The sequence below is a fragment of the Chanodichthys erythropterus genome, chromosome 3 (genome assembly GCF_024489055.1).
Source record: "Chanodichthys erythropterus isolate Z2021 chromosome 3, ASM2448905v1, whole genome shotgun sequence".
NCBI classification, from domain to species: Eukaryota; Metazoa; Chordata; class Actinopteri; order Cypriniformes; family Xenocyprididae; genus Chanodichthys; species Chanodichthys erythropterus.
Genome location: NC_090223.1, coordinates 5,183,755 through 5,211,027, shown reverse-complemented (window position 1 = coordinate 5,211,027; position 27,273 = coordinate 5,183,755). Strand labels below are relative to the sequence as shown.

General features: G+C 36.5%; 1 protein-coding gene across 1 annotated transcript; it reads right to left on the bottom strand.

Annotated features, from left to right (window-relative positions):
• Positions 1-450: 450 nt before the first annotated feature.
• LOC137016950 (zinc finger protein 845-like) lies at positions 451-25,753 on the bottom strand. Its single transcript, XM_067380825.1, has 4 exons — positions 25,678-25,753; positions 19,108-19,164; positions 15,925-17,112; positions 451-2,735 (listed from the first exon to the last, which is right to left on the bottom strand). The coding sequence occupies exons 3-4, from the start codon at positions 17,105-17,107 to the stop codon at positions 1,906-1,908; spliced, it is 2,013 nt and encodes a 670-aa protein (XP_067236926.1). The 5' UTR covers positions 17,108-17,112; positions 19,108-19,164; positions 25,678-25,753; the 3' UTR covers positions 451-1,905.
• Between the last annotated feature and the right edge of the window lie 1,520 nt (positions 25,754-27,273).

Here is a 27,273-nt window from a genome sequence, read left to right as displayed (position 1 = left end):
TGCGTGTTTAAAGTTCGTAGTAATTGTTCGGACTTCCTGAAGCCTCAACATCAAACTGACTAGAAAAAACTCTTTCAAATGTATATAGCCTATGATATTGGATATCAAGGGTGAAACTGTTAATAATGTAGGCAGACAACAATCTCATTCAGTCATGTGTAGGTGAAATATAATTTATAAAACATTTAAAATCTCTAGCCTATGCAAAATGAAAACATAAAGCCCCCCAAAAAACAATCATAACTTCTTGCGTTTCAGAACTAAAATGATTCCTGATACAAGCAGTATATTGCATAGAATAAAAGTTTATTCAATCATTACTTGAAGCAAATACAAAAAAATATATATATATAATAATAAAAATAAGTAAAAGTGAGAATAAATGAGACCATTAAGTCTGCTCGACAACTGCTGTGTCACGATTATGATCTATTTTAATGTCATGAAGATGATTTGTGTTATAAATCACTTGTTTGGTCATGAAACTCTAGATGGAGCAGGCTTGTAATCTTATGGTGCGTTCAAGTCCTCCTGGGAAGTTCGTATTTACGAGGTGGGAAGTCGTGTGTACGACTGTAGGTGCGTTCAAGTCACTTTCGTCGGAGTATGATGGCGGTGTGCCTTCTCTAAATTAATTACACAAAATAACAACACTTCTACTTCTAGAAAATGTAGAGCAAAGAATGTGCATTAGTTGTATGTTGCTTTTTTATGTTTTTTAATTAATTTATGAAGCCATTGTAAACTTTATTGTTACATATTGCATTTTTATATTGTGATGCTATCGTATTTTTTACTGGTAATCATCTTACTTCGTTGTAAATAGAAAAGCCTGACAATGTCACTGCTAAATACCTTTAAGTATTGTGGTATTTCACTATGTTTCTCACTGCCACGCCCCCAACTCGTACAGATCGGATCTTAAAGAAAATTACGAGCTTCCCACTGGTATTTACGACATTGTGGTGGCGTTCATGTCGGTTCCGCTCGTAAATACGATCTTTCCGACATGACTTGAACACACCATAAGATATCACATCGACTCAAGCTTCTGCAGCCAATGAGATGCTTGCTCAATATTTAAATAGTTTCAGGGCTGAAAACAATTCATGTTTGAAAGAGTACAAAAACGTGTTTAAGGCGACAAATTCATGGAGGGAGATAAGTAAAAATATGGGAAAGGATGCACTACTTTTCTTCTCCGATCATGCCCAGCGAATGTCCCATTGATGACACGACTCAGTGCTGCCCTCCGATGTCTGGTAGAGCATAGAAAAAAACTGTATAGTATAATGCAATGTTTGGATAAAAGCGTTTGCCAAATGCATAAAGGGAAACTGTACTGCGCATGTGTCGAACGCAGTCATCCGTGGTGTAGTATACTTTGAAAGTTTGGCAGACGCAACTGCATGCGGAAAGTGAAGTATACCCGGGGCTTCATACTTGACGCTCTCGCGGGTTGCCAGTTTGAAGACATGCACCGGGAGTGACTTAGGAAGGTGAGGTGACTTACACACTGTAAAATAATTAGTTGATTTATGGATTTATGATGAGTTGATATCGTGTTTTAATATGGTCATGTTCATAGAGATTACTTTATAGAAAATACTTTTCCTTTACAGCATTCAATTTTAAATATTTTAAGATGATATGTATTCACTGGTTATTGTTGTATACTGCAACTAATTAAGCACTTTAACTCTTCAAACTTTTATTTTTATAAAAGCAAGTTACGATTAAGTTACGATTGAGCATTAGTGATGAACACCTGCTGTTAACAAGCATAATTACTGAAAAGAAACACAATAACTACAAGGAATTACAGCCACAGCCTTAGATGAAATCAAATGAAGATAAAAGATGTTAAATGTCTCAAATTCTGATTAAACAACTCCACAAACAGCATTATCTCATTAACTTTAAATCCGCTTCAGTGTTATTTTTTTCTCCAGTGTGGATCATCTCATGTGTTTTCAGATCTGCTGACTGACTGAATCTCTTGTCACAGTGTGAACACTTGTAAGGTTTTTCTCCAGTGTGGATCTTCATGTGTTTCTTCAGGTTACTTTTACAAGAGAAACTCTTTCCACACTGATCACACGTGTGCGGCTTCTCTCCAGTGTGGATCTTCATGTGTATCTTCAGGTGACTTTTAATAGAGAAACTCTTTCCACACTGATCACACGTGTGCGGCTTCTCTCCAGTGTGGATCCTCTCATGTGTTTTCAAATGTCCTGACTGGTTGAAAGTCTTGTGACAGTATGAACACATGTAAGGTTTTTCTCCAGTGTGAATCATCATGTGTATCTTCAGGTGACTTTTAATAGAGAAACTCTTCCCACACTGATCACATGTGTGCGGCTTCTCTCCAGTGTGGATCATCTCATGTCTTTTCAGATGTGATGACACACTGAATCTATTGTCACAGTGTGAACACTTGTAAGGTTTTTCTCCAGTGTGGATCATCTCATGTCTTTTCAGAGGTCCTGATTCACTGAATCTCTTGTCACAGTGTGAACACTTGTAAGGTTTTTCTCCAGTGTGAATCTTCATGTGTATCTTCAGGTAACTTTTATTGCAGAAACTCTTTCCACACTGATCACACGTGTGCGGCTTCTCTATGCTGTGGATCCTCTCATGTGTTTTCAGATATGATGACTGACTGAATCTCTTGTCACAGTGTGAACACTTGTAAGGTTTCTCTCCAGTGTGGATCATCTCATGTGTTTTCAGATGTCCTGACTGATTGAATCTCGTCACAGTGTGAACACTTGTAAGGTTTTTCTCCAGTGTGAATTCTCTGGTGCAGTTTTAAACTGTTTGCTGTAGTAAACATCTTCTCACACTCAAAGCACATGTACTCTCTTACAGCAGTATGAATTTTCTGATGTTTATGTAAATTTTGCAGCAGTGAAAAACTCTTTCCACACACAGAACATGAATGTGGCTTCTCCTTCGTATGAACTTTCAGGTGTTCCTTCAGAGCTGATTCCCCATGAAATGTTTTGCCACACTGATGACATATGAACGGTCTCTCTCCAGTGTGGATCCTCATGTGTTCTTTAAGGAGTGATGATCGCGTGAAACTCTTCCCACATTGATCACATGTGAACGGCTTCTCTCCAGTGTGGATCATCATGTGAAGCTTGAGACTTTGTTTGGTTATGAAACTATTTCCACACTGAGTGCAGGTTGTAGATTTCTTGGCTCTTCTTTTCTTTAAAAATGTCTTTTTAGTCTTTGAGTGACTCAAAGGTTTTTCTCCTGGTTTGTCATGATGTTCCTCCTCCACTTCACTCAGTTCTTCACTCTCCTTGCTCTCTTCCATCAGGACTGAAATGAAAGAAACAAAAGTTTAATTTAATTTTCAGTATATCAAAACAAAATCATTCAAAGCATTGCAATAAATATTAAGTGAAATTTCATAAAATTGAGACTTGCTGTAATAGACAACTACTATAAAATATTCCAATTATTTAGATTTATTTTTATAAATGAACTGCATGTGTCCATTAGGCATGTGACGGTATCAAATTTTCATGTTGCGATAATTGCTTAAGCTTTTATCACAGTATACAGTATTATCACGATATTGAAACAAGTTGCAAAAAAGGTGTTGTCATACTAAAACAGGTTTAAGAACTCTTTCTTATACCAAAAAGAACTCTGTATATTTAAATACAATAACGAAATACACAAAAAAATAAAGTTAAATGTTTCAAACAGATTAAAACGCAAAATAATTATAAAGAACAACAGGTAACACTTTACAATAAGATCTCATTATTTAACATTAGTTAATACATTAACTAAGATTAAGAATGAGCAATAGCAACATTTGTTACAGAAAGCATTATTTTTTCTAAGTTAAAAAAATACAGTTGATCATTGTTAGTTTTAGCTCAGGTTCATAATGAGTTAACATGTTAACTAATGAAGCCTTATGTCACTAAGTTTTACTGAACAATAACAAATTATCAGAACATTTTCAATCACTATAGGGCAGGTTGTAGTCCAGATTAAAATATAAAAATGTTTAAGTTTATGAAAATAATTAGCCTATTAAGTATTAAGTATTTGGTGCTGTGATGAACAACATTGTGAATAAAAAAAAAAAATAAAAATAAAAAAAAATTGACTGAAGCATTTTAAAACTTCACTAGCACAGCTGCTTTGTTTCCAGGGTTTCCGGGGTAACCGCTGCATTTCTGCTGTTCCATTTACTGCCAGAAAGTGAATGTGCACTTTCATTCAGTGTGTCTCTTCTCTCGTTTGTTTACATCCGAGTATGCATCTTTTTGACGCAGCGTACAGCAGTGTTGTGCATTTTATATGGTTGATGGGGAAAGTATTCTTAAAATGGATTATAACATTTCAATAATTCATAATAAATATTTATGGTGTTTTAAAAGTGCCCATGATAACAATATTGTGCATATTCATTATCGTGATATATCGTATTACCGAATATCGGCACACGTCTAATGTTCCTGAAACTTTCCATGAATAAGGTACAATAATCTTCCAATTGTAAGGAACCACCTGGCAGCCCAACAGCGTGAATTAAGGTGTATGTCTTTTCAGTGCTCCTGTGAAGTTCTTTATTTAGTTTCAATTTTACTTTAGCTCCACACTTAATCTGACTCTTTAGCCGTATTTCACTGACAAGCTACGCAATATCGCGTTCATTATCGAAGGCGATTCATCTACGATAATGAATGCGATATTGCGTAGCTTGTCAGTGATCTACGGTTCTATCTATAAAATGCCACTCCATTTGAAAGCAGGTGATGGCGATTTCACGGTTATCAGGGAACCGGCTTTACTGACGAAATGTGCGTGACAATCGCATGCGATATATCGCCCAGCCCTAGTAGCGTTCTCAAGATTTGTTAAGTGCTCATGTTAAGTGCTTAACAATGTTAAGTCCCATTTTTTGCCTACAGTAAACATTAGAGAAAAGGTACTGCTGGTGTTTCTCTTTATTTGAGCCTGATCCTGTGGTGCGTCCAGTGTTCCTATTAAATGCCGCTCCATTTGAAAGCAGGTGATGGCGATTTCACGGTTATCAGGGAACCGGCTTTACTGACGAAATGCGCGTGACAATCGCATGCGATATATTGCCCAGCCCTAAACGCTACCTCAGAATGGATGACCAGTCTTCACTCGCTTGAGCCTATGGTTGTTTTTCTTCAGAAAGAGATCGCTTTGCTGCAAGCCAAGTGCCTCGATTTAGAGTGATGTTCCGGTAGATCTAATCTTCGCCTGGCAGGAATTCCGGAAGGATTGGAAAGCCCGCAACCAACTTTCGTGGTGGATGCTTTGGCGGAAATATCTGATCTGCCTGAACCCCCGCTCCTTGCTTGCGCTCATCGCACTCTTGCACAGAAACCTGCAGAGGGTAGCCGTTCACGAGCCTTTGTTATTTGCTTTCATCGCTACGATGTTAAAGAGGATATTTGGCGGAAAGCGAGCCGGGGTGGGCAGCTCAAATTCAGAGACAAAACTGCGTTCATCTTTCCGGACATTCCGCCTGAGATTGCCAAGAAGCGGGCCGCTTACTATGAGGTGAAACATCTTCTGAGGTCCATGCCAGATGTTAAGTATGGACTTAAGGGTCTTACCGGTTTCAGAATCACAAAGAACGGCGATGAACACACATTTGATGCTCCAGCCGTGGCAATGGCTTTTGTGAAACAACACCTGTTACCTGCTTGAATAGGTACAAAGTAGTCTGCTGGAACTGAATTTCTCGTTTTCGACTGAAAGCACTTTTCTTGTGGTTTAATGTGTTTATATATATTTTAGTATTTGTTTATTTGTATTAGATTGTATTCGCTGTATTTATTTATTTGTTTGTTTGCGGAGATGCGTTTGGGTGGTGGAGCTAATGAAGACGGGTTGGTGAGATAATAAGTAATAAGGTTCTGAAAGGAACTGAAAGCCAAATTTGTTTTTCTTCAAGAAACTCATCTTTGTTCATCTGACCATTATAGATTGAAAAAAGACTGGGTGGGTCAAGTTTATCATTCACATTTTCAGTTCAAGTCTAGGGGCTATAGCATTCTGATACATAAATCTACTCCATTTGTTGTTTCACAAGTTATAGCAGATCATAAAGGCAGATGTAACAGGAACTTTGTTTTCAACTCCCCTAATTATGATGATGTTACTTTTATCACTTCATTTTTGTCATCTATACCAGACCTTCACTCTCATTCATTAGTTCTGGGTGAGGATTTTAATTGTGTGATGTGTCCACAACTTGATAGGTCTTCAAAAACAGTTATCTTTCAAAATGTGCTACAATTATTCAATCTTTCCTGCATAACTATGGTATTTGTGATGCTTTCCGCTTTTCGACAAGGAAATATTCTGTAACAGACAAGCCTGTTACTAAGTCTTTTGTCTGCAGTTTTCTTCCTCACTGCTAGGGGTGCTATAGCACCTAATTGAGCTCCTTAAGTAAAGGTGAGGTTTTAGAGGAAGTGAGAGAACAGCAGCAGTAGGAAGCATGGCTTTACTGCATTTGTGCTATGTCCTGGTTGGGAAATGTTCTGTTTCAAGCTCAACTTAAAGTAAGGATTGTTTTCTTTCCTGCTATAAAATTTGACTGTTGTCAGCCTGTTGACAATATTTGTTGTCAGTACGTTATTGGATTTGTTTGTTGATATCTACTGAGTAATTGTATGTAAGCTGTGTTGGGTTTGATGCTCAAAGGTTGATGCAGTTTATTTGTATGTATTTTAGAAGGACTCTTTATCGGTGACTCTAACACCGCATGGTGAGAGCTCAATATGGACTTAAAGCCCAGATGGATGTAAGCTTGTGGTTCTTGGCTTACTTATGGCTGTAAAGTCTGGAGCTTGAACTGGTTGGTTGAATCGAATTCATCGTCAATATTTGGATTACTCATCATCTAAGGGACAACTACTTTGGACTTTGTTTGATGAACTTTATACCCTCAGTTAAGACTCTCTCTCACACCCACACCACCATTTTCACATTACAAAACTGTGTACCTATTGCCCAACTTCTGCAATGCACCTATCCATTATATTGTTTTGAATGTGATTTGTCTTTTTCTTGCATTTTCTCTTTGTGTGGTGATTGTTTTTTTGTTTTCATGGTTGTATAAAAGAATGGTTGATTTATTTGGTGAGCATCTTTTCCTTCTTGATCTGTGGTTAGGCAAATTGAATCCCCCCTTAATTAAGTGGTGTAACTAGTTTTGTGTTAAAAACGCATGAGACGGTTATAATTCTTTTTTTTTTTTTTTCCAAAGTACATCAGTCCTATTCATGAATTTACTTTTTTCTAGACAAACTCATTCCTTATCTTAAAGATTGCTTATATGAAAGCATAGTAATATCTGATCACGCACCAGTCGTTCTGGGACTTAGCTTTCCAAAAGCGCCCCCAAAAAATAATCAGTGGTCCTTTAACCCTGGTCTACTAAGCGAGAAGGAATTTGTAAAATGTATATCCTCAAATATATCTTCTTTTCTTGATCTTAATAGTACTCAGAGTATGGCTTATTCTACTATTTGGGAGACTCTAAAATGTTATTTGCATGGCTTAATAACTTCATACATATCCTATAAAAATAGAGAGCGAAAGAAGCAGCTTGAGGAATTATCTAGTCCTATAACAGCAATTGATTCCCAGTACTCACTGAATCCCTCTCCCAACCTTTATAAAGAATGTCAGATTTTGCAAAAAAAAATATGATTTGTTATCGACTGAAGATGTAGAAAATTTGTTTTTACATGCTCAGCACAGGGTTTATGAGTTTGGTGATAAGATAGGTAAATTGTTAGCTTATCATATTCGTAAATCACAGGCATCACACTTGATATCCCAACTTAATTTATCTTCAGGCATTACTACCATGGACTATAAAGAAATATATCTTTTAGATCTGTATCTTTTTAGATAGATTCGATTTCCCCACTGTGGAGAAGGCTCTATGTGATGTTTTGGAGGAGGATATACAAATTGACGAAATAGCTGATGCGATTGCTTCCTTGAAAACAGGCAAGGCCCCAGGTCCTGATGGTTTTTGACTTTTATAAAGCATTCTGCAAATTACTATGTCCGCTGTTGCTTTCAGTTTTCTCAGAGAGTCTTCAAAATTAAGTTACCCCCAATCTCATTAATTCTTAAGAAAGATAAATCCCCCTAGACTGTAGTTCTTATCGTCCCATATCACTTTTAAACTGTGATTACAAGATACTAGCAAAAAATATTATCTATTTGGCTTGAAAAAACTATGCATAAAGTAATTTCACCTGATCAAACTAGTTTTGTTTGAGACAGACACACTTTTTTTAATATTCTCCATCTTTTTTATGTTTTGTACTCACCTCACTCCAGTAATGCTAAAGTCATGGTTTCACTGGATGCTGAAAAAGCATTTGACCGCATCGAGTGGAACTACAGTATTTGATAAATGTTTTGGAGAGGTTTGGGTTTGGTTTAAAATTCATCTCTTGGATAAAACTTCTTTATGCCACTCCCAAAGTATCTGTACGCTCAAATATTATTATTTCAGATTCTTTTCAATTGTGTCGGGGCACAAGGCAGGGATCTCCCCTTTCCCCCCTTTTATTTGCCATTGCCATTGAACCCCTGGCAATTGCCCTACATGCTGACTCAAAGGAGAAGGGTATTTTCCATGCTGATCTAGAAAAGAAGGTTTCTTTATATGCTGACAATCTTATTTTATTTATATCCAACCCTCTAGTGTCAACTCCTCAAGTACTTTTAATATTGGACTCGTTTAGTACTTTTTCGGGTTATAAGCTTTATTTTTCTAAGAGTGAATTATTCCCAGTATTTCATAATAAAATTTCCAATTCAGAGTTGTCAATCAGTTTAGGTATTTGGGTGTCCAAGTGACACATAGACATACTGACTTATTTAAAGCCAATTTTAGTCTGTTATTTGATCTAACAAAATCTTTGTTTCTATCATGAAAACCCCTTCCTCTCTCACTGATAGGAAGGGTAAATGTGGTTAAAAAGAACATTCTTCCCAAATTCTTGTATTTATTTCAATGTATAAAGCATCTTATTAAGCCAAAGGAGGTGGGAGGTTTGGCATTGCCTAACTTTCAGACGTACTACTGGGCAGCCAACTTTAGAAACTTATTGTACTGGGTACAACATGATTTGCAATCGTGTAAACCTCTCTGGGTGGAAAAGAGGCTTTATGTTGTTCCCCAGCCACATTAACATCTTTGCTCTGTTCACCTATACCCTCTACCCATAGCATCCTGATTAAGAATCCAATTGTTAAACATTCTCTTACCCCTTTTCCACCAGCATGAACCGGGTACTAGTTCAGAGCTAGTGCTAGTGCCAGTTTGGAGTTGGTTCAACAGATGAGCCTTCTAAGAACCGGTTTGCCTTTCCACGGGCTAGAGAGCAGCACAGAGCCAGGATTTACGTCACAAATACGTCTATTTCACAGCAAAGCTAGCACTGTAGCGCCAAACACAAACACACCAGGTTTGTTCGAGATGCATCGGCTTCCCCCAGAGCGATCGGCGCATGACATTAAAGCACCGCGAGAACGATCCAAAAGCACAAGGAGTCGTATGCTTTACAAACACACCCGTGAACCTGCGGCACTCCGATGTCACCCGCCGAATCGGTCCGCGCTGCTCCGATGCATCTCGAACAAGCCTTCCATTAACAATCACGAATGTTTCACTACTGTTGATGCTCATGGCTTTGCGAACCTGTATCCATTTGTATATAGACGGAGATTACGATCGAGCTGCTATTAGCTCGATTAGCTGCTATTTCAAAAATGGCGGTCTCAAGTTTTTTGTTGGTCACGGTAACCCCGCCCCCAGCCCCTGACGCAAGCGGTTCTTGCTTCTAGCCCAGCAATGTTTTGGTGCTACTTAAGAACCACTTTTTCTGGTTCGGAGCTGGTGCTTTGTGTGTCGAAAGACAAAGAACTGATTTGAAACTAGGCTCTGGCTCCTAACCAGCACTCAAACTGCCTTGGTGGAAAAGGGGTTTCTGAGGATTTGGACTCAGTTTTGCAGCGTTCTAAAGCTGAAGTGTCCTTCTTCAGTTGCACCCATTGCCAGTAATGTTTCCTTTCCACCCTCACTTTTTGATGGAGCTTTCAATATTTGGAAGTCACATGGTCTTGTCACGATTGACCAACTATTTATAGATAATAATTTTGCTTCATTTGTCCAACTGAAAAAAAAAAAAAAATTATCTTACCTAATTCACTTGAGTATTTTTTTTTAGAAAATTAAACTTGGGATTTCATTTTTAAAAGGATATCTACTTCTTCAGTTAGCTCTAGACATAAGCTTATCCAATTTAAGGTGGTACATCGTATTCATTGGTCTAAGGTGCAACTCTGTAAAATATTTCCTGATGTTGACCCCTCCTGTCCACGCTGCAGTGTAGAGCCAGCCTCTCTGTTTCATTCATTTTGGGCCTGTTCTAAGTTAAGGTTCTGGGGGAGAATTTTTAGTTGTTTTTCAGACATTTTTACCACATTAATAGACCCCAACCCTTTAACAGCTTTATTCTGGATTCTTTCCGGACAATGTTAACATGCCTTTGTTTTACATAGACCTATTGTTAAAAAAAAAAAAAACCTTTGTATTTAGATCTTTTTTTTTTTTTTTTTTTTACATTTTTGAGCTAAATCTCAACTGTCCTATGGTGCGACTGTCAAGCAAGGTTCAATACATTACAACTTTATTAATTAAAAGGAAAAGCATACAAATGTTAATAAATACCTCAGGCATATTTTTTTAGTAAATGGCAATCCTTTTTTTTCATCCATACATTTCTAAAAGCGTACTATCTTGATACATTTTGTCACAGAACATGATGTCCTCTGGTGTGACGCCATATCCTGATATTAAATCAGGCGATTTCATGGACAAATTTAAAGGACCCAATTCAACATCATGTTACTGTTCCTCTTGGTGTCTTGCTGTTCCTCTTAAATGTGTCTTGCTAACTGCTAATGACAGGTTAGCTATGAATAGCAAGGCCATTAACTAACTCAAAAAGCTGAAATATCCTATGTGTGACAGATAATGTCCACTGATTTGACACCTTTTCTGTCACACCTGAGGACAAGGTCTCTTTAAAAACTCCTTTTTTTTCAACAGTTGAGTATTGCAGTAGGGGAGATATAAACTTCACTTATCTTAAAATGGTATAATTTTCAGCTGTTTTGAAAGGATGACGGCAAAGTTTGTCTTGTATTTACTGAAAATGTCCAACGAGTCATGGGGAAAAAATATTGTAAATAACTACATTACCCAAATGCACTGCTTATTACTTGGACAAACCACTCGTGTCATCAAAAAGGAATGAACTTAAACTCAGATTAACATTTACAAGCCTCCTCAAACTCATTAAAATGAACATAAGACATACAGATACTTCAGATGTTGTACCGTTCATAGAAATATGACACAATCGCACGTTTAAAGCCATAACATTTAACATTTAATTTAACACCCAACAGGGTTAACAGCAGTATTAACACCACATTTTGTTCTGATTTTATCAGGTCGTAACTTATATTTAATATGTTCTAAGAGCTTGTTTGAGCTGTCCATTAACACAAACACATAACATTACCTCTCCTCAGAGTGCTTCCCGCCAGCTGAAGAAGAGCGCGCAACACTGGGGAATATACCATTGATCGAAGAGAGGGGGTTATGCTGAATCGGTAGCGCAAAAAAACACAACACATCTTTCTAATCAAACACATGCAGGGTAGGGCAGTGTTGCAGTTATAATGTTTGATATGCACCAAGACTAAATGATATGTAAAACAATTACAATTTCCATACTATGTAAGTTTAATATCCCAACCCCTTCCCCCACCTTAATGAAATATGGATCATCCCTTACTTACTCTCTCTGCACCCGATTGAGAAGCAACTATTTTACAAAGTTTGATGAATAAGAACATGTTCACACCATTACTCCAATTTCAAATGGTTATTAAATTTAGATTGTTTTTCTAATTAGGAGCTAAATATAAAAAGCACAAAATATGGTAGCGTTATCATTTAACAATATAACAAGTTTATGGATTTATAAATGAATTAAAAGCATAAAAAAAGCAAAACACACCTGATGCTTTTCTATGTTTTCTAGAAGTAGTGCTGTATTTTTGTGTAAAAAGGTACACCTCCATCTACTCCGACGAAAGTGACTTGAAAGCACCTGCCATCGTGACTTCCCACCTTGTAAATACGGACCGTTTTTATTCTTACATAATTTTTAAATTTATTATTAAAATCAATATTATTATACATATTAAAAATCAAGAGAGAATGAGAATTAATAAAGGTATGCGTTTGTTATCCCCATCAATCTCCAATTAATCAAACACACATCTCTACAATCCTCTACTGCAGCAAAAGATTTGGTCTTACCTTGGGTTGAGAGATTTGTACAATGATAAGAGATTTTAAGGTTGATGCAGAAACTTGGGAAAATGAGATCCAGGCAGTAGATAAAGTTGATGAAAAGTTATTTATTCATTACAATTAAATTTAGCCTCACACGCAAACTTTAATCGATAATGAAAATACTTAATAAACCAAAAGGTAAAATAACAACCATAAAGAAGTCGTCAATAGTTAATAATAAAATTTAGAGTATTGTAAAATCCAGAGTATTGTATCTAATAGATGAAGGTCAAAAAGAGCAATAATTAAGACATTTGCAGATGCAGAAGCCCAGGAGAGTAAATGAGAGAAAAGCTGAATTATCAATGACTCAGTCCATATTATACCATAAGCATACAGGGAAATTCCCAACCCACACAAACTGATGTTTTTGTTAAAATGAAAAAGGTTAATTTCACCCATTACGTCATCCACTGGTCCAGTGTCAAAAATAGTTGTTTTAACCCTTAGGGAATTTTGCAGATCTTGCACTATTAAATGTCAGCAAACATTAATTCTGAAAAACATCACTTCTGCAGAACTTGGCAGGCGTCCAGTGTCTAACCACAAACGTGTCAGCATGACCTGTCACACTGGAACACTTGAAGAACAATTGAACATGAGCATACTCTCTTAAATATAAAATAAAAATAACCATAAGGGTACAATAACAAGTAAATACTTGAAAATATGATAAGAATTAATATATAAAGTAGGAGTACATGAATATATGAAAGCAAAAGTAAAACTGATGAATCATCAGCCATAAATGATTAAAAATAAATATCAATAAAAATGCATGAATATGAATATTGACCATTTCGGATCCACTAAAGGTGGAGTCCACACCATAAATCCAAACATGAAGGGCATACACATGCATAAAACTGACGAGACCAGACAAAGAACAACAGAAAGGAAGGAACTTAAGTAGTGAGGAGAACAGGAAACCGAGTGGTGAGAAAAACAGGAACCAATGAAAACTCAAACAAAGAGTTCAAAACAAACAGACATGTGACATTTTTAATTGTAAAATATGCTTATTAGGGCACCGATGGTGTGAGGACCCTATTGTAATTGCTCAGTCAATTATTCTTCTCCAAAACGAATCACATTTTTGATGGCCTAAACATGCTTGAAAACTCATCAGAAGTGGTGTGATATGGGTTTCAGAATTAGGTGTGGCAAAATTGTGTTATATTTAATATTTCTTTTACTTTGGTTAAAAAATAAATAATTCCAGTAAGTTCAGACAGCCAAAACCTAAATATGTGGTGACTTTGGTGACATCTGGTGACATATGATGGTATTAAAAATATCAAAAATATCAATAGCCACAATATGGCTGTAGTCCTCAATGGCTGCATATAGGCTGAAATCTATAAACCATTGTTGTAATGAACTTTACCTCTTTAGTTTTAGATTTTATCACAAGTTAAATTTTTTAAAAACCATTTGTGTTGGGTGAGAGACAAATATGACCATGCTATAAGAAAAAGACAAAGTAGGAGACAAGTAAATGGTAACAACAGATAAGTATAAACAATGTACAACATGTTTTGTTTGGAAGCATCAACAAATCTTGCAGTAGGACTTTGATCTGAAGCGTGTGTGTGTGTGTGTGTGTGTGTGTGTGTCTCCTCAGAAGACTCGACGCTGACTGAAATGATGGAGCGGTGACGTCATTGGTCAGAGACTGCTGTCCGGGGAGAGGGCGCTGAGCTCTGAATATTGGCCCGAACCCAGAGTACTTCCCCTGGTGTAGTAAAAGTAGATATAACTAGAAGTGAGGAGATGGGTGGAGGAGAGATGCTGATAAACTAAGTCTGATGAATTTATTCCTTGATTAACTGAATGCTCTCCACCTGTGCTAATTAGATTAATTATCTGAACTTGCTCCTCCTGAACTTTGTTAATAAAACATCATTTGGTAAAAACTGTGTGTTGTTTAAAGTTCATAGTAATTGTTCTGACTTCATGAAGCCTCATGGTGTGAATGAACATCAAACTGACTAGAAAAAACTCCTTCAAATGTATATATGATATTGGATATCAAGGGTGAAACTGTTAATAATGTAGACAGACAACAATTTCATTCAATGACAGTCATGTGTGGGTGAAATTATTTATTATACAAAAAATATAAATGAAAACATGTAAAGCCCCCAAAACAATCATGACTTCATCACTTTCAGAACTAAAATGATTCCTGACACAAGCAGTATATGCACAGAATAAAAACAATAACAAGTTTAATCAATCATTACTTGAAGCAAAAAATAAATAAATAAATAAAAAAACATAAAAAAAAAAAGTAAAAGTGAGAATAAATGAGACAGATCTCTCTTTATACTGACTTATAAGAGAGCCAGAGTATCTCAAGAGAAGAAGAGAAGCAAAGTGTCCAGTTTCTTAATTATGTGAAATAATATCTTGGATTTCCATGGAAGAGCAGCAGTGGAAGAGAAACTAGATGTTCAAAAGAAAAATTATGAAGAATGAGATTAAAAAAATAAATTCAGATTCATGGCCTTCAGAGCTTTTTTCCAGTGTGAATTTTCTGTCGCTCTTTCATTTCATCATCTTTAGTAAAGGACTTCCTGCTCCTAAACACACACCGCCGTGTCTTTTCTGCTGTATGGCGAAATACTATTAGGTAAATTAGCAACTTGCGGTCTTGCACAGAAGGAAACAAATTCTGACACGGAAAGCAAATTTCAAAGTACAATAACTGGCTGTAGCAATGGTTTTCAGAGAAATGAGAATGTGAACTGAGCACGTTTAATAAATATCTGCAAACACATTATGGTATTTTTATGCTTTAATACAGTCAAAAACTTACATAGAGCCCCTTTAAGTATTTGTCGTGAGATAGGCGGGAAGAGTTGTCTCGACAAAGAAGACCTTTTCCTTCACAGCATTCAATTTTAAATATTTTAAGATGATATGTATTCACTGGTTATTGTTGTATACTGCAACTAATTAAGCACTTTAACTCAACAAACTTTTATTTTTATAAAAGCACAATGTGTTACTGTGATTTTACTGGTGTAGCTATAATTGTACTTTGTTCACTGATGAAATATGGTTAATATGCTGGTAAATCTGTACACTGCAAATTCCTCAGAGTTAAATCAACTCTGCTCAGATTACATATGGTCCCTCTCTATATAGTGTTAAAGTGACACCGAAGCAGAGTGAAAGTTAATGAGATAATTAAATGATTAAGTTACGATTGAGCATTAGTGATGAACACCTACTGTTAACAAGCATAATCACTGAAAAGAAACACAATAACTACAAGGAATTACAGCCACAGCCTTAGATGAAATCAAATGAAGATAAAAGACGTTAAATGTCTCAAATTCTGATTAAACAACTCCACAAACAGCATTATCTCATTGACTTTAACTCTGCTTCAGTGTTATTTTTTTCTCCAGTGTGGATCATCTCATGTGTTTTCAGATCTGCTGACTGACTGAATCTCTTGTCACAGTGTGAACACTTGTAAGGTTTTTCTCCAGTGTGGATCTTCGTGTGTTTCTTCAGGTTACTTTTACAAGAGAAACTCTTCCCACACTGATCACATGTGTGCGGCTTCTCTCCAGTGTGGATCCTCTCATGTCTTTTCAGATTTGATGACACACTGAATCTCATGTCACAGTGTGAACACTTGTAAGGCTTTTCTCCAGTGTGGATCCTCTCGTGTGTTTTCAGATACAATGAATCACAGAATCTCTTGTCACAGTGTGAACACTTGTAAGGTTTTTCTCCAGTATGGATCTTCATGTGCATCTTCAGGTAACTTTTATTACAGAAACTCTTTCCACACTGATCACACGTGTGCGGCTTCTCTCTGCTGTGGATCCTCTCATGTTTTTTCAGATGTGATGACTGATTGAATCTCTTGTCACAGTGTGAACACTTGTAAGGTTTTTCTCCAGTGTGGATCATCTCATGTGTTTTCAGATTTGATGACACACTGAATCTCATGTCACAGTGTGAACACTTGTAAGGTTTTTCTCCAGTGTGAATTCTCTCATGTAGTTTTAAACAGGTTGCTGAAATAAAAGTCTTCTCACACTCAAAGCACATGTACTCTCTCACACCAGTGTGTATTTTCTGATGTGCATTTAAAATTTTCAGCAGTGAAAAACTCTTTCCACACACAGAACATGAATGTGGCTTCTCCTTCGTATGAACTTTCAGGTGTTCCTTCAGAGCTGATTCCCCATGAAATGTTTTGCCACACTGATCACATGTGAATGGCTTTTCTTCGGAGTGGATCCTCTTGTGTTCTTTAAGGAGTGATGATTGTGTGAAACTCTTCCCACATTGATCACATGTGAACGGTTTCTCTCCAGTGTGGATCATCATGTGAAGCTTGAGACTTTGTTTTGTTGTGAAACTCTTCCCACATTGATCACATGTGAATGGCTTCTCTCCAGTGTGGATCATCATGTGAAGCTTGAGACTTTGTTTGGTTGTGAAACTCTTTCCACACTGAGTGCAGGTTGTAGATTTCTTGGCTCTTCTTTTCTTTAAAAATGTCTTTTTAGTCTTTGAGCAACTCAAAGATTTTTCTCCAGGTTTGTCATGATGTTCCTCCTCCACTTCACTCAGTTCTTCACTCTCCTCGCTCACTTCCATCAGGTCTGAAATGAAAGAAACAAAAGTTTAATTAAATTTTCAGTATATCAAAACAAAATTATTCAAAGCAATAAATATTAAGTGAAAGTTCATAAAATTTAGACTTGCTGTGATAGACGACTACTATAAAATATTCCAATCATTTAGATTTATTTTTATAAATGAACTTCATGTGTCCATTAGGCATGTGACGGTATCAAATTTTCATGTTGCGATAATTGCTTAAGCTTTTATCACAGTATACGGTATTATCACGGTATTGAAACAAGTTGCAAAGAAAGTGTTGTCATACTAAAACAGGTTTAAGAACTCTTTCTTATAGCAAAAAGAACTATGTAAGTTTAAATACTATAACGAAATACACAAAAAATAAAGTTAAATGTTTCAAACAGATTAAAACGCAAAAGAATTATAAAGAACAACAGGTAACACTTTACAATAAGATCTCATTATTTAACATTAGTTAATGCATTAACTAAGATTAAGAATGAGCAATAGCAACATTTGTTACAGAAAGCATTATTTTCTCTTAGTTAAAAAAATACAATTGATCATTGTTAGTTTTAGCTCAGGTTCATAATGAGTTAACATGTTAACTAATGAAGCCTTATGTCACTAAGTTTTACTGAACAATAACAAATTATCAGAACATTTTCATTCACTATAGGGCAGGTTGTAGTCTAGATTAAAATATAAAAATGTTTAAGTTTATGAAAATAATTAGCCTATTAAGTCTTTTAAGTGTTAAATAGTTGGTGCTGTGATGAACAACATTGTGAATACAAAAAAAAATAAATAAATAAAAAAAATAAAAAAGATTGACTGTTTGAAGCATTTTAAAAAACTTCACTAGCACAGCTGGTTTGTTTCCAGGCTTTCCGGGGTAACCGCTGCATTTCTGCTGTTCCATTTACTGTCAGAAAGTGAATGTGCACTTTCATTCAGTGCGTCTCTTCTCTCATTTGTTTACATCTGAGTATGCCTCTTTTCAGACATGGGGACTTGTGACTTGGACTCGAGTCGACTCGAGTCACTATTTTTATGACTTGTGACTTGACTTGACAAAAAATAAAATACTTGAGACTTGACTCGGACTTGGAAGTTAAAGACTCAGGACTTGACTTGAGTTGAGACACGATGACTTGAATGACTTGAGTGTTAAATCACATCATGTTTTCAGTTTGAATATAAAATATACATACTGCATACAGGCATCCATACACCGGCAGCGCTTTCTCTCTCTTCTCTCCAACAGCGAGTTCACGCACACCGCAGTTAAACACAGACACGCCTCCTGTCACTCACTCAGAGCAGCGGTCCGGTTGAAGGGTTTTTGTTATGATATGAAATGTTAATATCAATATTATAACACGCAGTGACGCAGCGACATCTCTGCATCGGGACCCCTCTCTCGTTACGCTGTTTATGCTTTTGCCGCCGCATTCAAACTGACGCAGCGCTTACTTACAATAAAATGCCTAATTCAATTTATTAAACATGAAGAGGACATATACGTCTGTCAGGCAAAAGCGAAAAAAAAAAGCATGAAGAAGCATGAAGATTAAACAAAGAGCGCAGTTTTTCTCCAAATATTATCATTGATTTTATTCAGCGTACAGTTTAATGAACAAGAACTAAATATCAAGTGACTTACATTTTAGACACCAAATCGCTTATTTCGCTCTATTTCACCAACGAAAATAGTTCCAAAGTCCAACTAGTTCCAAAGCACAATTAACATCCAAATTGTGCATGTTAAAAAGGTATCAATGTTTGAGAGATATTACCGAATATCGGCACACATCTAATGTTCCTGACACTTTCTATGAATAAGGGACATTAATCTTCCAATTGTAAGGAACCACCTGGCAGCCCAACAGCGTGGATGAAGGTATAATGCATGTATTTCTTTTCAGTGCTCCTGTGAAGTTCTTTATTTAGTTTCAATTGTACTTTAGCTCCACACTTAATCTGATTCTTTAGTGGAACACTGGACTCACCACAGGATCAGGCCCAAATATAGAGAAACACCAGCAGTGCCTTTCCTCAAGTGTTTACTGTAGGCAAAAAATGGGACAGTGTTACAACAATCATCTTTTCTGGTTTCACAAACCGAGAACTGGTTCTCATCCGAAACCGGTAGTGTTTTTTGAAAAGAACTGAAACCGTGCAAGATTTCCAAGTTTCGGTTCTGAAAACGGTTCTGGTGTGACGGATGGGCGAAGTGCGGGGAGCATAACCTTTAATAGAGATGTCTAACCTCATGAATATTATAGCAATGAATGCACTGAAAAGCCCTCACGCAACTCATATACGTCAGATTTCAATGCAGAGAGCGATAGAGAGAGAGGTGCCCAAATCTGCATGATTAATCTTTAAAAGATCACATTCTTAATTTCAACATCCACATTATCTAATTCCTAAATGATTCACCCATGTATATTATACCTTTAACTAAAATTGCGACATTCAAATCTGTGTTCTCGCTGCCGTTGATCTGAAGAGAGTTGGCATGTGTAGATATAAACAGCTTCACAAACAATCTTTTCAAATGTACAGTATCATTATTTCTGTGTGATGAATATTCAAATTATGACAGAAATATACAAAATTTTATTATTCAGATAGAAACACTGATGCTACTGATCAAAATGTAATAAATTATTTACCTTCTTAAAAGTAACTGGACTTCAGATAAGTACTGTAATGATTGCACTGTTACACCATTAGGTGGCAACAAATTACTGTTAAAGGTGCCCTAGAATGTGTCTGTGTGAACCCCATAGATTTTTTTTAATTCATTTTTTTAACTGCCTATTTTGGGGCATCATTATAAATGCGCCGATTCAGCGTGCTTCCCCTTTAAATGCTCATGCTCCCCGCCCCCGAGCTCACGACTGCCTTAAACATTGCATAAACAAAGTCCACACAGCTAATATAACCCTCAAAATGGATCTTTACAAAGTGTTCCTCATGCAGCATATCAGATCATGTAAGTGTGGTATTTATTTGGATGTTTACATTTGATTCTGAATGAGTTTGATAGTGCTCCGTGGCTAACGGCTAATGCTACACTGTTGGAGAGATTTATAAAGAATGAAGTTGTGTTTATGAATTATACAGACTGCAAGTGTTTAAAAATGAAAATAATGACGGCTCTTGTCTCCGTGAATACAGTAAGAAACAATGGTAACTTTAACCACATTTAACAGTACATTAGCAACATGCTAATGAAACATTTAGAAAGACGGTTTACAAATATCACTAAAAATATCATGTTATCATTATTGCTCCATCTGCCATTTTTCGCTGTTGTTCTTGCTTACTTACCTAGTCTGATGATTCAGCTGTGCACAGATCCAGACGTTAATACTGGCTGCCCTTGTGTAATGCCTTGAACATGGGCTGGCATATGCAAATATTGGGGGCGTACATATTAATGATCCCGACTGTAACGTAACAGTCTGTATTATGTTGAGATTTGCCTGTTCTTTGGAGGTCTTTTAAACAAATGAGTTTTACATAAGAAGGAGGAAACAATGGAGTTTGAAACTCACTGCATGTAATTTCCATGTACTGAACTCTTGTTATTCAACTATGCCAAGGTAAACTCAATTTTCAATTCCAGGGCACCTTTAAAGGGGTGATGAACTGAGAAATCAAATTTTCTTTGAGCTTTTGACATATAAGAGGTCATAAGAATATCCTGTAAGTTATAGAGCTGAAAACTTCCTTGTTAGTCCAATAAAAGCTTTAATTGACACCAGACCCAGAAAACGACAGGATTTACAAAGTGGGTATCTATGACGTCAAAGGGCAGCAAGCGCCGCCTCTGCAGAAGAAGATCAATGCCTACTTCATCACTGCCTGTTTAGCCCCGCCCACTGATTCACGCATGACATGCAATTGAATAGGTAGCCCAAATAACATAGGCCTATGTGGTGCTAAACCAAATCGAGCTACCAAGCAATAAACATGCTGTTGAGGATTACAAAATATTGTGCAGTGCCTGGACTCGACAGTAATGCAACAACATGTGAGTAACTGTGTTAATTCTAATGCCTGATCTGATATTATTGATTCATGTACAGTCAGATGATCTTTGTCTGTGTGTCAGTAAATCAAACCCCTGACTAAACGCTCAACTTGCGTTGTTTCTCTTAGTAGGAAGAAAATCTGTTATTTAACATTGATTAAATTATATAAAGAAAGCGATCAAAGAAAGCCCCCTTCGCAATCACTGGAGCACCGCGCGCTGAAGCTGTCAATCAAACAGTGCAAGTTTATCAGTGACTGACGTGCAAAACTCCCGTTTTATTCAGTGAATCTCTTAGTTATATCACGTTTGCACTGTTAGTGAAGATTAAAACATTTGTAATGGTGCGTTCACACCAGACGCGAATGAAGCGTTAAGCGCGAGTGATTTACATGTTAAGTCAATGCAAAGACGCGAATTGACATCCTGCGGTGCGAATTGAGCGATTCTGGCATTTGACGCGCAAGTTGAAAAATCTGAACTTTGGCGTAAATTCGCGCCGCGTTAACCAATCAGGAGCTTGCTCTAGTAGTGACGTGACGTGGCGAGCTAAGGCAGAAATTCAAAACAACAATGGAGGACAAAATCATCGTCGCTGTACATCTTCATACATTTATAGAAACAGAAATAAAAAGGATCGTGTTTGAAAGAAAGTGAGTGAGGAGGTCGGACAATCTGATAAATTGTAAAAAACGGTCTTTACTCAATTTGAGCTATATATATATAAAGACTACAAGCTAACTAAAGATGACCAATTGAGCTTATTCGCTGTAATTTACAATTATTTCCCCACTGACAAGTTGTGTTTATTCAGAGGAAGTGTGCAGAAAGAAGTGGGAGAGTCTGGGACACATAAAGGAGCGGGAGAGCCCCTCACATGACGCGAATTCACGTCTGCTGTGAAGGGATTTTCACGCGCGAGTAAACTCAATCCTTTTTTTTTTTCATCCATATATTTCTAAAAGCGTACTATCCTGATACATTTTGTCACAGAACATGATGTTCTCTGGTGTGACGCCATATCCTGATATTAAATCAAGCGATTTCATGGACAAATTTAATTATTTAATGGACCTAATTCAAGATCGTGTTATTGAAGCCCCTTTTGAAGCCCATGTCATGTGCACATGTTAGTTTTTGTTCCAGAATTGTTCAAATATTTAACTTTTTTGAACCACTATAAAGTGTTAAGTTTTGTTGTCCTTTGGTGTGACAACACTAAATTATATATTTTTTTTAATTAAAATGTATGTTATACTACATAATCATGGAAAATTATGCAAATGTGTCTTGCTAACTGCTAATGACAGGTTAGCTATGAATAGCAAGGTCATTAACTGACTCAAAAGGCTGAAATATCCTATGGTTTGACACCTTTTCTGTCACACCAGAGGACAAGGTCTCTTTAAAAAGCATTATAAATAATTAAATAAGATTGTTCAACTCCTTTTTATTCTTTTTTTTTTTTTATCATTTTCAGTGTTCTTAAGTGCAATAATTACATTGAATAAGAAATACAGAAAATGTATACTGTTAAAAAGTGTCATGAAAATAAGCATAACATGTGATACTACTTTGTTTTTGAGAGAAAGAATTGAGTGAGAGAAATGAGTGGGAGGAAGAGGACATGGAGTTATAGCAAGAAAATTAACAGGGATCCACATTTAGAAGGGAAAAGATCCTAGCGAAAGACGCAAAGTACAAAAAAAACAAAACTAAATACGCCTTAAAAATATCAGCCATATACTTTGAAAAATGTGATTTAAAAAAAATTGTTGATGTAACAAAATTAAATGTTATTTCTTCTTTAAAGCTACAGTCCGCTTGCCTGACAAGGCCAGACTGATATATATCTACAAGATTTATCAGTCTGGTCAGTCCGCCCTCCGTCGCGATTCAACTCCAAACCGTACCGTGCAATCAGATTCGTTTATTTCAGTGACGCAAACAGCGTCACTCTAGTGTGGCGAAAGTCCCTTCAATATCAACAAAGATTGCGCACGGGAGACCCGAGAGTTTGTTCTATTCAGCCGTGAATTCAGTTTTAAGTGACCAAAAACACATTAATTATTTACTTTTCGCTGTTGACTCTCTTGTCGCTTTGCTAACGTCATATCCGCCCTTCTCTGATTGGTTTACTCCGCTTCCTGTTTGCTCGGATTTGCTCCACCCTAGAAATCGAACTGATTCAATGGCCAACCAGACTCATCCGCTGGTACAGTGGTGAGGCTGGATTTTCCAGGCAAGCAGTCCGCAACTTTTTGTGTTAAAAATTTACAAAAATTATATAATGAGAATATACAACATGAATCCATTTTCCAAACCATGTTTTTGTCTTACCCTGAATCATTATGGTACACTTATAATAAGTGTTTATATTCGGACTATTTCAGACGGGACTAGGACTCGCCGCAGAGTATCACAGTAACTGCGTGACTCGCCATAGACATACACGGAGAAAAGTAGCTCCGGTTACAATGTTCCTTCGCAAGACGTGTGCAGTTCTGTTTATTAACCGCTAGAGGGCCAAAAATTGTGGACATTGTGGACAGCTTTAACAAACAAATGAATTACATTAAAAAACGAAAATAAGCATAAAATGTGATACTACTTTGTTTTTGAGAGAAAGAATTGAGCGAGAGAAATGAGTGGGAGGAAGAGGACATGGAATTATAGGGAGAAAATTAACAGGGATCCACATTTAGAAGGGGAAAGATCCTAGAAAAAGATGCAAAGTACAAAAAAAACAAAATGACGCCTTAAAAAGAGCAGCCATATACTTTACATTTTTTATTTATTTATTTTATTTTTTTAAATGGTTGATGTAACAAAATGAAATGTTATTTCTTCTTTAACAAACAAATGAATTACATTAAAAAATGTTTGGGGGTTAAAGTTTCAAAGATATTTGCTCTGTCAAGGAATCACTGCTCATTTTGTTGATTTAGAAAAAAAAAACATGTTGGTATTGTTTGTATCAAAATTAAGTTCATTCTTCTTTGACACATTCAAGGTTAAATAAAAATACTTTAATGTAATATCCCTCACTCTATTTAATGAAATAACTACCATTTCTGTCCTTTAATGTGACAATGTCCTATGGTGCAGATTTATCTTTATCTCAAAATATCTTAAAACAACAGTTGAGGATTGCAGTAGGGCAGATAAAATCATTACTCATCTTAAAATGGTATAATTTTCAGCTGTTTTGAAAGGATGACAGCAAAGTTTGTCTTGTACTGAAATGTGCAACGAGCCATGGGGGAAAATATTGTAAATAACTCTTACTAATATGGAGGCAACTTACTACACCAACATCACAATTCAGTTTCAGTTTCTTCCCCTTAACCCAATAACATGGGTCTTGAACTACATTACCCAAAATGCACCACTGATTACTAGGACAAACCACTCGTGTCATCAAAAAGGAATTAAATGAAACTCAGATTAACATTAACAAGCCTCCTCATACTCATTAAAATGAACACAGAACATAACAGATACTTCAGATGTTGTACCGTTCATAGAAATATGACACAATCGCACGTTTAAAGCCATAACATTTAACATTTAATTTAACACAAAGCAGTATTAACACCACATTTTGTTCTGATTTTATCAGGTCATAACTTCTATTTAATATGTTCTAAGAGCTTGTTTGAGCTGTCCATTAACACAAACACATAACATTACCTCTCCTCAGAGTGCTTCCCGCCAGCTGAAGAAGAGCGCGCAACACTGGGGAATATACCATTGATCGAAGAGAGGGGGTTATGCTGAATCGGTAGCGCAACAGAACAAAACACATCTTTCTAATCAAACACGTGCAGGGTAGGGCAGTGTTGCAGTTATAATGTTTGATATGCACCAAGACTAAATGATATGTAAAACAATTTCCATACTGTGTAAGTTTAATATCCCAACCCCTTCCCCCACCTTAATGAAATATGGATCATCCCTTACTCAATCTCTCTGCACCCGACTGAGAAGCAACTATTTTGAGAATAAGAACATGTTCGCACCATAACTCCAATTTCAAATGGTTATTAAGTTTAGATTGTTTTTCTAATTAGGAGCTAAATATAAAATGCACAAAATATGGTAGCGTTATCATTTAACAATATAATAAGTTTATGGATTTATATAAATTAATTAAAAGCATAAAAAAAGCAAAACACGCCTGATGCTCTTCTATGTTTTCTAGAAGTAGTGCTGTATTTTTTTGTGTAATTAATTTAAAAAAAGGTACACCTCCATCTACTCCGACGAAAGTGACTTGAACACACCTGCCATCGTGAACATGACTTCCCAAGAGGACTTGAACGCACCATATGTCAGAGGATGTAGGGAGCAAATTAATGCCGTTTTTATTCTTACATAATTTTTAAATATTAAAATCAATATTATTATACATATTAAATGTCAAGAGAGAATGAGAATTAATAAAGGTATGCGTTTGTTATCCCCCTCAGTCTCCAATTAATCAAACACACATCTCTACAATCCTCTACTGCAGCAAAAGATTTGGTCTTACCTTGGACTGAAAGCGTTGTACAATGATAAGAGATTTCAAAGTGGAGTCCACACCATAAATCCAAACATGAAGTGCATAAAACTGACGAGACCAGACAAAGAACAGAAAGGAAGGAACTTAAGTAGTGAGGAGAACAGGAAACTGAGTGGCGAGAGCTTAAAGAAAAACAGGAACCAATGAAAACTCAAAGAGTTCAAAACAAACAGACGTGACATTTTATATTGTAAAATATGCTTATTAGGGCACCAATGGTGTGAGGACCCTATTGTAATTGCTGAGTCAATTATTCTTCTCCAAAACGAATCACATTTTTGATGGCCTAAACATGCTTGAAAACTTTGAAAACTCATCAGAAGTGGTGAAAATTTACGTGTGATATGGGTTTCAGAATTAGGTGTGGCAAAATTGTGTTATGGTTAATATTTCTTTTACTTTGGTTAAAAAAAAAAAAAAAAATTCCAGTAAGTTCAGACAGCCAAAACCTAAATATGTGGTGACTTTGGTGACATCTGGTGACATATGATGGTATAAAAATATCAATAGTCACTATATGGCTGTAGTCCTCAATGGCTGCATATCTGACATCTATAAACCATTGTTATAATGAACGTTACCTCTTTAGTTTTAAATTTTATCACAAGTTCGAATTTTTAAAAAACCATTTGTGTTGGGTGAGAGACTATACAAATATGCCAATATACGCTTACAGACAAATATGACCATGTTATAAGAAAAAGACAAAGTAGGAGACAAGTAAATGGTAACAACAGAGAAGAATAAACAATGTACAACATGTTTTGTTTGGAAGCATCAACAAATCTTGCAGTAGGACTTTGATCTGACTTTGAAGCGTGTGTGTGTGTGTGTGTGTGTGTGTCTCCTCAGAAGACTCGACGCTGACTGAAATGACGGAGCGGTGACGTCATTGGTCAGCGACACCAAATACTATAAACATGAACATAATAAATCACACAAAAATCTCTTATCTTTCTCCTTCTGCTGTTTGTGTAAAGCTGTGGTGAGGTGAACAGTAATCATTTTTATTTCACGAGTTCACATATCCATATAATTAAATAGAGTAAAGTTTTGCGTATTTGGCGTGCTGTCCGGGGAGAGGGCACCGAGCTCTGAATATTGGCGCAAACCCAGTGTACTCCCCCCGGTGTGGTAAAAGTAGATATAATTAGAAGTGAGGAGATGGGGTGGAGGAGGGATGCTGATAAACTCTTAAGGCTGGTTCACACTGCGATTTATAATAGTCCTTTACGATGGTTGCTTGTCAGACTGTACGAACATGATCCTCATGTCACACTGTGGGATCTCAGCTGTCATTTATGTCAGACTGTACGACAGTCAAGACCCGTTAAAAATGGACGCGCACATGAAAACTTGTCCGGAGTTTTACATAATCAACTCATACACGTTCAGTGACTGTGAGCTGAATTACACGCGGGACTAAAGGCAGGCATACACTGTGCGATATCTGTGCGATTTCAGCAAGGTTACCAACTCACACTGTACGAGTAGATCACGTGCGATGTAAAGCCAAAACGCACGATTTATGTGCTCACACTATGTGGTCCGATGGTCGAGACG

Bases quoted from the DNA above. Each gene is read 5' to 3' on its own strand.
- LOC137016950 (XM_067380825.1), bottom strand. From the start codon at position 17,107: ATGGAAGTGAGCGAGGAGAGTGAAGAACTGAGTGAAGTGGAGGAGGAA. The intron at 2,736-15,924 runs ATCTGAAAACAC...ATCAGTCAGGAC, and splicing joins GAGATTCAGTCAGTCAGCAG to ATCTGAAAACACATGAGATG.